Source organism: Callorhinchus milii, unplaced genomic scaffold (assembly GCF_018977255.1).
Source record: "Callorhinchus milii isolate IMCB2004 unplaced genomic scaffold, IMCB_Cmil_1.0 Scaffold26, whole genome shotgun sequence".
NCBI classification, from domain to species: Eukaryota; Metazoa; Chordata; class Chondrichthyes; order Chimaeriformes; family Callorhinchidae; genus Callorhinchus; species Callorhinchus milii.
This window is the reverse complement of record NW_024704767.1, coordinates 5,268,387-5,281,162: the sequence shown is the minus strand read 5'-3', so window position 1 is coordinate 5,281,162 and position 12,776 is coordinate 5,268,387. Positions and strand designations below refer to the sequence as shown.

The following is a 12,776-nucleotide window of genomic DNA, read 5'->3' as shown; positions in this document are numbered from 1 at the left end:
GTAAATCCTGAACACCAACAATACAGTAAATTACTCTAAATGAGCTCAGTGGGACATCAATTTGTAGATAATAACACAAAAAAGCACGATTTATGTGAAAACACCTATGGTCAACTAATAGGGTTATTTGCCATGCTATGCTTATTGTTACTGACATCAATTTTCTGTCTGGGTTAACAATACTTTGGTGGGGAAGAAATGGATAGTAAAAAAAATTTTTCTGACAGATTGCCTTTCCAGTTAGATAACAAAAAGCTGTATATAGGAAACATTTCAGATTAAGTAGCTAATGAACTTTGCATTTGTTCATACTTTACTAAGGTGGAACATGTGTCCAATAAATTGTTGCATAGAATGAGTCAATTTTTAAAAAAATCTGTTCTTACTGCTCACTTGGCGTTTAATTAGCTTCTGACCTGCCAATATTGGGAGGACATGTCAATACTGGAGTGTTTTTTTTATGATTATTATGATATATCAAATGCAAGGATTATTATTATTATTATTATTTGTTTGAAAAATTGCTTATTCTTTCTCCTCTCTTTCCTCCTCCCCTCGCCATCTTCAAGGCTGGACTCTTTATTGGGAATGGAGTGAAAACAACAAAATCCAATGCTGATAATCCCAGAGAGGTTCTTACAGTAGACATTGCAAGGTAGAAGATAATTTGTTGTATTGAAACATCCCAAATTACTTCGCTTTAATTCACAATCCATTGGTATCGTTTTCATTAATCTTTAACATGGGTTTGGTTCATAATAAACTTCTTAACTTCTTTAAGGCATGGTGCAGAGAGTAATTCAAAGATACCATTTGAAATATTGCAACATAACAGCAAAAGGCATTACATAGTCAGAGGTGTTACATTCTTCTATTCCATAGCCAGTGGCTCTCATAAAGGAGAGCACCAGTGGACACATAGCCACAGCTTAGGTTTTCACTAAGGAAAGCTCATGTGTGCATTCACTGGCAAATATTAGCAATTAAATGAGCACGCTAAAGTGACCAGCTTATTCTATTCGGGACACTTCTGGACTTGTGAATGAGTCATCTCCTGAACAGGTGAAGACGAATGCTTTGCCAAATGCTGGAGAAAAAAGGTGTGGTCCTACATTCACAAATGTTACTGATGATTCCCACTAAATTGACAATCTGCCACAGGATCATGAAAAATTTCACACACGTCTGAGGTTCCCCCATAGCTTAAGCAGATTCACTCTGCATCTCATTCTGGTTTCTCTAACCAGGAAGTACTGGATGCTGGCGCCATGTCCCTGAAACAGGAAAGCACACCTTGTTCCTTTGCTAATAGCTTATTGAGCGGAGCATTTAAAGTGGATTTTAAATGGATGGCTAATGGGCTAGGTGGAAAGCTGTATTTTAAAGAGTAGCACTTGCTATCAACAACAGCAAAGAATTATGTTTATAAAGCGCATTTCACATTGGGAGATTGTCCCAAGGCGCAGGACAATCAGGGATTTGGATCAATATTATTTAAGATACTGAAAATTGTACATCAGTGTATAAGATTGTAATATTCAGCTGTCTGCTCCAGCTGCGGTTTGTGTTCTAATGTTATTAAATGCTTAGTGGACGAAACTGGAATCTTGACGTCTTGTTTGACCCTCAAGTGTCCTTTCTACCCCACATCCGTACCACGACCTGGCCTGCCTTCCTCCACCTCCGCAACATCGTCTGGCTCCACCACTGCCTCACACCAAAGGCTGCCGAGATCCTCATACATGCATTCATAGCATCCAGGTTCGATTAATCAAACTCCCTACTTGTCGGCCTCCCCAACTCCTCCCTCCATAGGTTGCAGATCATCCAGAACTCTGCAGCCCGTGTCCTCTCCCGCACCAGGCTCCGTGACCCCATCACCTCCATCCTTACCCGACTCCACTGGCTTCCCATCACACACAGGATACAGTTCAAGATCCTGGTCCTCACTTTCAAAGCCCTCCATTGCCTTGCTCCCCCTACCTCTGCAACATTCTAAGCCCCTACCAACCTGCCTGCTCCCTCTGCTCAGCAGGATGTGTCATGTCCCCTGCTCCACCATTGGTGGGTGGGCCTTCAGCCACTCTGCCCCCATCCTCTGGAACTCCATCCCGCAGTTCCTCCACTTTGTACACCTCCCACTTGTCTCCTTCAAGACCTGTCTCAAGACCTTCCTCTTCGACTGAGCCATCGGTCACCCTCCTTCCACCCCCTCCCCCCCCTTCCCTCCACCCTCCCCAATCCTGACCCTCAGCTCGGGTCCGAAATCCTGATTGTCCAGCACCTTGGGACATCCTCCCGACGTGAAAGCTGCTTTACAAATGTAATTTTTGTTGCTGTCATTGAAACTACATGCCTTTGACAGCAGTGTCTGTTTCCAAGATAAATCTTCCATTTGACTGCAACAGAACTAACCATCTGGTTTGTATCTTTGACATAGGTTTCGTCCACATCAGGATGCTGATCCCAGAAAGCCTCGAGTTCCAGCCAATATTGATGGTCTTGTAGCCTTTAAAAATAATGATCATGGTGCCTGGGCTAGAGGGGGTGACATTATATTCAGCAACTCAGGGTATGTTCTGTCAAATCATGTAGTCTCTATGTTTTACTTGCTACCGCAGTTATAGCAGACTGGTGATTATAATAGATTACTAGTTGCTGTAAATTACATATTGTTTGTGGAATTTAAGAGTGACTTCCTTTGTGCTTCTACAGGTTCTCAGACAATGGAATTGGATTGACTCTAGCAAGGTAACTTTATTGAAATAATTTTTCTAATGTTTTAAGTACTGTAATCCATGTCATTATCCAGCTAATCCCCCAAATCAAATCATTAAAAATATATTTAAAGTTCAAGCCAAAGCTTCGACTGGCAGAAATAATTTTACAATAATCTGCGAGACGAATGTGGTCGGTGTAATTTAAATTGTTTAGTTTTTTTTCAATCATTCTAAATATTTCTTGCCATCAAAATGAAGCTGTATTATACAGTGCCTCACATTGAACTCACATCGCTAAAAGACTAATCTCTGAAGAGCACCTACCTTTACCACACTTGTTCCTTTTTGTACATTGCCTTACAGTATGTCCTGTAAAAAACAGTTGCAGGATTAGTGACATTCTTATCCATTCTCAGGATCCCTCACAGAGGTTCCACACTAGTTCCAAAATACCCACAAAGTGTCAAAGTCTCCCTTAAAGTCACCTTGCCCGTAGACTCAGAACATTTTTGCTTGCTGAGTCACAATGCTAGACAAATACATTCAAATCGAAGTATTCTTTGCTTTTGTTGGCATTATTATCCTCTGAGAAGCAGCTACCTGTATTGGCTCTGGGTTCAGCCTGAAGATCCAGGCAATGATAGACAATGTGCAAAGATTTGTCGGTTCTCAAGCCCTACCTTAAATTTCAGGTTGGGCACATTTCCACCTGAATTGAGTCATTGCACTTTAATTTTATCATTTTGTGCATCAAATAAAAATTGAAGAGAAGTTTTATAATGTCAGCCATTAGATACCCTAGGATTTTGTGCGGTCATGAAGGGTATGAATTAATGATTCAGAAAGCTTAGTGCTGGTCATCATTTGTGTGAGGTAATTGTTTGGCAAATTGTAGCGTGACAGATACATAACAGTACCATTGGTTGATGTGTGGTTGGAAGGTTTTTTTTGCTTTGGACTTCTAAGTTAAGCACATTTTAAATTGGAAGAATTTGGAGTACTGGGGCCCATTATGTTAATCACCTCAGTTCAAGCAAGTTCCACGATGTCCATATATATTTGTTTTTATTGTATGAATGCCTTGTTTAATAAGCAGTAAAGCTAATGTGGTTCTAGTGATAAGGGGCTTTGTAAGTGTTGCAGTTTATTGTCATGGTAGCCGATTGCTTGCGGGCAATGAGAGACAGTATGGGGTCTGTTTTTTATTCTGATATCACGATCGTGCTTTGTTTGTGATATTGACCACACAGCAAACAGAATAGCAATTATAGTGCCAGTTGCTAGGGGCACAAAAGACACTTGGCTCATATTTTAGTAGTTCTGGTTGGGATTGTTATCTCATATACGTGGAAATAATTCAATTTTCCATGCACAGGAGACCAATTATTTAGAACATGGTATTATTGGCCACGTATATATTTTACTAAGCCTTTGCTTATCTGCTTATAACAAAGTCCCCAAGGGTTTAAATGGCCTGAGCAATGATCTTCTGTATTTTTGCTTTAATTGTTTGAAAATTTGTTATATGTTTTACATCCAAAATTGTCTTAATTTTAAAATGGCTATTCTCTTGTTCACCATTTTGAAGTCTATAAGACGAAGAATCATCCTTAATAAATTTGTATTCAGAACTAATTTTGTTCTTTTCTTTCTGGCTGATACTGCTATTCAAGCACAATTGACGAGTGAATAATTGTGTTTTTGTTTCTGTAGTGACGGGACTTTTCCAACAGATGAGGGATCTAGCTTGGAAGTTAGCAAATCAATCTTTGTTGGGGAAAGCAGTAATGTGGGCTTCAATGGAGGAAAGAACAGATACTGGGGAAAGGGAGCACGTGGCGAATACAGAACACTTCCCAGAAACAGGTAGACAATGAGAGCTTGAGTGGATGAGACCTCTTTTTTGGACTTGATAATGCAAGAAGCAACAAGCGGTGTGGGCTTAGCTGTCGATTGATTTTTTTTTTCCCCCCCTCTCTTGTGTTTTGCAGAACCTTTCCTATTCGGGGGTTCCAGATCTATGATGGTCCAGTCCGACTAAGGCAATGCACATTTAAGAAATACCAATCCACCCATGAAAGATATTCTAGCGCACTTGCATTTTTTATGAGGAACTCCTGGCAAGTTAGCCCTCAGAACAATGTGTCTCAGCTGATGATGGAGAGGAGTGTAAGTTGCAGAACTGTTCTTTGTTGTGTACTCGTCTGTAGCCAGAAGCCAGTGATCATGACTGATCACTATTTGAAGTTTCTTTAGACTTAAAATTAGAATTTGATCAAGTTCTGTTTATGTTGCGGGATGCTGTAGAGTTGCTTCAAATAAACATGGCTCTGGATTACCCTGAGGTTACCGGTGCTGTGAAATTCTCTCCATTACGTCCGTGAAGTGGAATCTGCAGCTCAAGCAGAAACCACTGAATGGGTTAGAAAAAGAAAAACACACAACCCCAGAACAATATGTTCAGTTATGTCAAGGCAGCAGGACAAGAGGGCCCAGTTTCAGGTCAATTTTAGGACAGACACCAGGAGGTATTCTGTGCACAAGAGAGTAATAAACCGCTGGAACAGGTCACCAGGAAAAGTACTCGAGGCTAGGACACTGGGCTCTTTTACACACAGCTCGTTGCTGCAGTGGGAAGATGTTGAGATTGACATTCAGGAAGAAGAAGGCCAATGTTCTCCTTTTTACCTAAAGGCTTGCGTGTTGAATGTAATAATTCTCAATGCGTACCTTGCAATGGGCACCTGTTGGTACTCTGCTCGGTTGGCCATTAAATGGCTTCTTGAGTGTTGACTAGCTATTTGAGTTGGGAACATGACATCATAACTGAGCCTGTCTTCATCTGTGTGATTTCCAGCAAGGGTCATTGCATAACTTTTAGGCGTGGAGATCCTGTTTGGTTTGTTGCCTCGAAGACGAAGGGAATTGAACCTTCCATGGGTCAGTTTCACAAAAGATATCAAAATGCTTGTCCCACGAGGTAGTTGAGCAACCAAATCTTGTGTTGAATGTGACAGGAACATCACTCAGATTTTTTTTTTGGAAAAAGTACAATATGGCTCATATTTCTGGGTTTGACTCAAAATCTCTGGTTGACTTTCGAAAAGTTTAACAAATTGTTAAACACAGTCCTGAAATACGTGACCTACTCCTGTGTTAGGCAATCAATATTCTAGCAAACCAACAATCGCAAAACATTTCAAAATACATTAAATCCTAATTATTTGGCCTAGGTTACTTTTTAGATAGAAGAATGCTTATTTGGCAGCATTTAACACATAACCAATTAAACCAATTAGGTTTAACAAATTCAAGCACTGTAGGCATCTGCATAACAAATAATACCTGCATATTTTGGAAAAGAAATTTAAAAAATCACTGCAGTCAAGATCAGTGGACTTTGAAAAATTGAATTGGAAACGTCTGGCTTTTTTACAATGAAAATTTAATTACATATTTTGACTATAAAGACAAATTATTGACTTAAAATTCTGGAACATTTTCCAGTTCTTATTCCAAGGCCTGTAGTTTTCAAAGGTAAATAGTGGAGTGTTTAGATGTATTGTACTTTTAATTACAATGGTGTTAATCTATAAAATGTGCAAACATAGCCTGTTACATTGCTTCATACATTATTTTGTCCTGGATTTCTACTCCTACATGAATCAAAAAGCAGATGGCCTCCTTTTGGAGCGTTCCCTTCCAGTACCTCATTTGTCTTCCTTGTTTGTAGGTGGACCTTAAAGTATTCTTTGGCAAAGCAGGCCAGTGGTTTGGAGCTATTGACCTTGATGGGGACAAAGCTTCTATTTTCCACGACTTGGATGGTTCAGTAACTGGATTTCCAGACACATTTGTAGCCAGAGCTGACAACTATCTGATTCGTCATCCAGGCTGCCTTAGTGTGCCAAGATGGAACGGAGTCATATGTGGTGGAAAATATGCACAGGTATAGCTTACTAATATTGTATAACTTTTGGGGATCCAGATTGCATAATGGTAACTTTATTGATCTATTTTTCTGTGGATACTAGCGTTTTGTTTTGCACAATATTTAAACTCCAATGAACAACGTTAGTAAAAGGATTAATGTGACAAAGTATTGAAGGATTGAAATTCATTTCAATTTTAAAAATCCTTTTTGATTTTTATAGATTGAGTTTTTAAACAGGTTTGAGCCCTGCCCTCAACATAAAGGTTGAGGCCCAATGATTTCCGTGCTCTGTTTTGCTCCAATTGATGAAAAATCAATATTAGTGCAGCTACAAATTGGATAGCAACTCAATGCAATCAAGTATCCTTTGAAGCAGCAATGAAACCCTGGTTCCAGGGGTTGAAAGGCAAATTGAGTGCGCGAACGGCATTCAAAAGGGTGAATAAACAATTTTGAAAAGGGGCTTCAGATAGGGTAGAATAGTGGAACATTTTCTAGTTCATATTCTAGTTCATTAAAATAGATAGAACCATTATGCTGGGGGGATCAATTCTATAGGGATAGATTGAAAAATGTGATGTTTCATGATAGACCTGATTATCACTTTGAATCTGTTATGCGACATTGCATTTTCACTCTCTTATGTGCTTAGCTTTCTGGCGGACTTGTGACTTCTGTATACAGCCGTCTTTTGGTTTTTCACCAACTTCATAAATAGGTCAATCTGATATGTTACCCTACACTTTGAATTCATTTTCCATTTGTCAGTGTTCCATACTCATAATGGGCTATTTCAACCTCCACCTAAACTCCCCTTGCACCACTTCTGCCGACTTCACTGCCCTCCCCTCCTCCCTAAACCTCACCCTTCACATAAATTCAGCTACCCACAACCGTGGTCATGCCCTTGACCTTGTCATCACCCACGGCCTTGACATTTCCAACCTTAGTATAGTTGACAAGGCCATCTCGGACCACTTTCTCATCTCCTTCTCCTCTCACATCCCTCTCTCCTCCACCATTCTCTACCGCCCTTGGAAAAGGCTACTCCCTGAGACCCTCACAAAGGCCCTCACATCATCAAATATCCTATCCCTCCGGCCTTCCACCCCCGGAGATCCTGAAGCAGCCGTCCAGCTGCTCCATGATCGCCTCTCCTCCACCTTCAACTCCCTTATCCTCCTGAAATCCAGGACCATCTCCAAACCCACCCGATCTCCCTGGTACAACAACCATCTCCACCGCCTAAAAACCCAAACCCAACTGCTCAAACGTAGATCATGGGAAAACTGGCCTGACAGTTCACCGCCAACTGTGGCTCGAGCATCTCCACAGCTACTGTTGTTCCTTGACACGCGCAAAAATGGCCTTTTACTTCAATATCATCTTGGAGGCTAAAAACAACCATAAAATCCTTTTTTCCATCACCCACTACCTCCTCCATGCGCCCCCTCAGGCCTCCTTAATCTTCATATCCGATGCCAAGTGCGAGGAGGTCATGGACTTCTTTTCATCTAAAATACACAAGATCCGCCAGGCAGCCTCAGCCACCTGCCTCTTGTCACCCACCACACGCCCTCTCTGTCCCCTTCACCCTCCCCAACACCTGCTCCGACCACGACCCCCATCCTACATTCCTTCCTCCCCATCTCTCCCTTTCACCCACCATCACATCAATGAAACCCACCACCTGCTGCCTCGAACCCTTCCCCACCAACTTGCTGGTCACCCAGCTCCCCCTCCTCTGCCCACTACTGGCTGACGTCATCAATCAGTCCCTGCCCCCCTCAAAACTGCTGTCATCACCCCCTCCTCAAAAAAACCTTCCCTAGATCCCTCAAACCCCAGCCACCACCGCCCTATTTCTAACCTGCCGTTCCTCGCAAAAGTCCTAGAGCACGTTGTTGCCAATCAACTTTGCGCAAACCTCTCCTGCCACTCCCTCTTCGGACCTATCCCGTCCGGTTTCCGCCCTGCCCACAGTACAGAGACTGCACTTGTGAAAGTCACAAACGACATCCTGTCTATCTATGACCAGGGCTCCCTCTGCCTCCTTGTACTCCTGGACCTCTCTGCTGCATTCGACACAATCGATCATGCCATCCTCCTCCACCACCTTAACTCCGTCATCCACCTCAGTGGGACCGCACTCGCCTGGTTCGACTCATACCTCACAAACTGCCAGCAGTACATCTGCACAAACGGCTTCTCCTCCCGCTCTCACCAGGTTACCTACCGGGGTACCCCAGGGATCCATCCTTGGCCCTCTAAAACTCTCCAAACCCATACGCAACCTAGGCGTCAGGTTTGACCCCCAATTATCCTTCCTCCCCCACATCCGGTCCCTCACCAGCACCGCTTTCTTCCACTTCCGACGCATCGCCCATCTCCACCAGTACCTCTCTCCGAACGCAGCTGAAACCCTGGTCCAGGCCTTGTCACCCCTCCCCTTGGCTCGGCCCCCGGGATCCATTACTGTGAAGCGCTCTGAGATCCCGTCCGGCGTGGAGGGTGCTATATAAATCCAAGTTGTTATTGTTTGCAACATTCAGTACAAGTGCAAATCTATGGCTACAAATCTTCTCCATGTTAGCTCTTAAACGTGAGCCATTTCTGTTTACATTTTTACAAGCTGTTCATAAATTCCATGTTAACATTTTGACTGCTTTGTATTTTCTAGTTCTCATCTGCAAATTGCCACAATTTCCTTTGCTCTTCCATGTACCCCCCCCACCCAGTTAGTTTACCACCGCCATGCTCCTCTGCTAGATTTGAGCATTGCCAAGTATCCTTGTTTGTCCTCTCAAGTAATTATTGTGTTCTGGTGGGTGAGTATCTCTTTCTGAACATGTATTTCTTCTTTCCAATGGAAAAAAACACAAGCACATCTGCCAAATCCCCTTTCTAAAAGAATGTAATTTTGAGGGATGTGCACTGTAACCAGCTCAGAATATTCTCCAAATCCTCTGTGTCCCTGACCCGCAATAGATACTCTAGCTTTCTGAGATATTAACCAAAATTGCTTTTGATGTATTCCCCCGAAATGGATGGAAAAATATTTGTTAAGCCACTTTAGCTTTTCTAAATTGTTATTGGCTAGTAGCCATGTTGTCTTACCGAGAAAAGGCTTGGGAAAAGAAGAATGTGTGACCTAACAAACAAAATTCTTAGAAAATTCAGAAATTACACTCTTAGTGTCTGAACTAATAAAACACAACTTGTTTTTTTGCGAGAGCTGTTTATTTCAGTCATGCAAAGCTCGATGTTGATTTTTCAGTTTTTAACTCTTGTTTCAGTTTAATTTTAACAGATTGTTCACTTATTCAAGCTGGTACTGACCAGATGGGTCTTAGGGCAGGTCTATTTAATAGCCCTGAACAAAGAGGATGATCGTTAATCGGCAGAATCTGAAAAGAGGCACAAAGTGTACAAGTAGATCCAAAGGTCTTAAAATAGCATGAACCAAATTAATGGAAAAAGAGAGTGCCAGAGAGTGTAAACACTTTGTTTTTCTTAAGTGCTTCATCTCCGCACATCTTCAGAATCTGGAATGCTGATGTTTGTTGCAAAACTGTGAATGTAATGTTAAGATACAATAGTCATTCATAATTGATGACTATTGTGTTTTGATATATTAATAATTAATAATAATAAACATCACATTTGGTATAACACCTTTAACATCAAGAGGATTTCTCAAAGCTCCTCACAGGATGAATTGTAAAATGGAGTGAATGTGTGTGTTGTGGGTAAACACAGCAGCCAATTTGCATGCAGTAATGTCCCACAAACAGCCACAAGGTAAATGAACGACCAATTTAATACTCTTGCAGAGACAATGGTTTTTTTTTCTCAATAAAAACTTAGGGTTAATTTTTTGAAAATCATTAATTAAAAGACATAAATTTATAATCATTCTTATAAAATGCTGTTCAGTACTACTCAATATTAGCTAGCAATACATTTTGGACCTAAATTAATATGGCTAAAATAAATATTCCAACCAAACCTCTCGTCTAATTGGATGGAATTCGATATTTCCGTAGCTTTTTATAAGGACTTACCGGTTTTGATCTCCAAAGTACATTTCTAAGAATGTGTGACTTTAATATGGATTAATGCCTGCTGACTGTTCGCTTAAAGAGATTAATAAAAGAATGCAATCTGCTAATAATCCTTGACTAATTACCAAGTTACATAGAAACTTGCACCAGTGTTAATTTTCAAAAGTGCTTCTCTCTGCGTGTGTCGGCTGGTGGTGTGGAGTTTGTGTTTGTTCAGCAGGCCAAAGATTAAATGAAAAACAATGGGGTTACCAAAAACTACCAGATTAATAAATGTGCTGAAACATCATCATTGGAATAGTTTTGGCAGTGCAACATTTGCAGCAGAATATTTTGAGTAATCCTCTGAATGTAATTCTTGCACCATATTTAATGCACAAACGTGTATCAAAAATTAACTAGCTGCATCTGTTGATCTCAAAAGTCTTGAAACATACTTAGTATATTTATCAATAAGATAAATATTAAAAGGTTAGTGTGTAGGCACTTCTGTCAGTACATCTCATACAATACAATTTGCAATCATATAGTGCCTTTCAAGTCAGGACGACGTCTCAAAATTCTTTAGCTGGCTGGACACTCAAGCCCAGGTTGGGCTCAGTAGAGTTAAAGAAGATTGGGGTTGGGGAGTGGGGGAAGATGACCGAAAGGGCAGTCAGTGGGGTAAGTCTTGAGGCTGGCCTTGAAAGTGGGGAAGGTGGAGGTGGCTCTGAGATGGAGTTCCAAAGAGCGTGGGCAGAATGGCTGAAGCCCTGTCCACTGATGGTGGGCCAAATAGGGAGGAGGAATGTAGTAGACAAGTGTTTGTTGAGTGAAGGGAGTGGCTGGGTTGCAGAGGTGGAGTGGGGGTTGGCGGAGTGAGGCCGTGGATTTACAACACATTTGAAGAATTTTACCTTTTAAATTTGAGCAGTATTTTTTAATACAATTTGACTATTTTTGTGTAACAATGTATGCAAAGTGCTAAGTTATTTAGGAAAGTGATGGATTGTAAAAACGTCTTATTTTAGAATTATGTTGAAGCTCGCAGCTTTGAGCTGGAAGTTTGTAAAATCCCAATGTCTCCAGAAGCATCAAGCAGCACATTCCCTCATCAGTAACTTATCACTGTCACTTTTCTCTACTTAGCTCTACGTGCAGGCAAGGCACCCAGAGAACCTCTCTCTTCAGATTACAAGGGATCCATATCCCAACCATGTTCTGACGCTGCAAGGTGTGAATCGTAAAGCACCGTATCAACAGTATCAGGCTGTGGTGATGCTGCAACAGGCCTACACTCTGTGTTGGAATGGCAGAGCGCCGAAGGAAATCGTCCTCTACCCAATCAATTTTAACAGGTACCTTTATATAGGGCTTGCGATTTGTTTGTTCGTGTCACTATCGTTCACCATGCATCCAAACCTCCAGCTGTATTATGCTCGAGTCACGTTTTCTTCTTTACGTCTCAGAAAATTGCCGCTTATAATAATCATAAATGTATTTTGTAATGATTATTTAGCTCTTTTTTTCCCCTCTTGGCTTGGGCTTCCAGTCAGCTGTGTAAAACGCTTTGAAATGTTTTCCTGATACAAAAGGAGATATGTAAATGTATATTATTGTTGATTACAATAATTCTAGATGGGCAATGACATTTAGGCATCACTTTTAATAGACGGTATTTTCTCAGAGAATTGAAGAACTTGTTTATAATAATAATAATAATAATAATAATCCTTGCATTTGATATAGCGCTTTTCACGTCTGGAGGACGTCCCAAAGCGCTTCACAGAACACACTGTAAAGTGAATTGACTGTAAATTTGTGGGCGAACGCGGCAGCCAATTGCGCACAGCAATGTCCCACAAACAGTCATAGATTGAAAATGACCAATTTATTATTGTTTTTGGTTTTGGAGGGATTATTATTAGGCTCTGTGTGGAGTAAGGAAAGTTGCCCAAGGTTTCGCCCTCTGCCTGGAATTGAACTCAGGTCTCTCGCTTGCAACTGAGCTACAGGACTCCAAATATTTAAGTGTACCTGAAATAGCAGCATATACTTATGCCAGTTTGCAGCAATCGG

The 12,776-nt window shown here is 41.2% G+C and overlaps 2 protein-coding genes across 6 annotated transcripts in view; both read left to right on the top strand.

Moving 5' to 3' along the window:
* Positions 1-12,776, top strand: part of LOC103187599 (cell migration inducing hyaluronidase 1) — an 80,494-nt gene that overhangs the window by 9,811 nt on the left and 57,907 nt on the right.
* LOC103187600 (cell surface hyaluronidase-like) overlaps positions 1-12,776 on the top strand; it is a 59,422-nt gene that overhangs the window by 30,724 nt on the left and 15,922 nt on the right. For all 5 annotated transcript variants that reach the window (XM_007907175.2, XM_007907184.2, XM_007907169.2 and 2 more), the window contains 7 exons: positions 570-655; positions 2,441-2,572; positions 2,716-2,751; positions 4,434-4,586; positions 4,712-4,889; positions 6,454-6,669; positions 11,847-12,055. In XM_007907175.2, the coding sequence (XP_007905366.1) occupies positions 570-655; positions 2,441-2,572; positions 2,716-2,751; positions 4,434-4,586; positions 4,712-4,889; positions 6,454-6,669; positions 11,847-12,055 (1,010 nt within the window). The remainder of the gene's footprint in view (positions 1-569; positions 656-2,440; positions 2,573-2,715; positions 2,752-4,433; positions 4,587-4,711; positions 4,890-6,453; positions 6,670-11,846; positions 12,056-12,776) is intronic.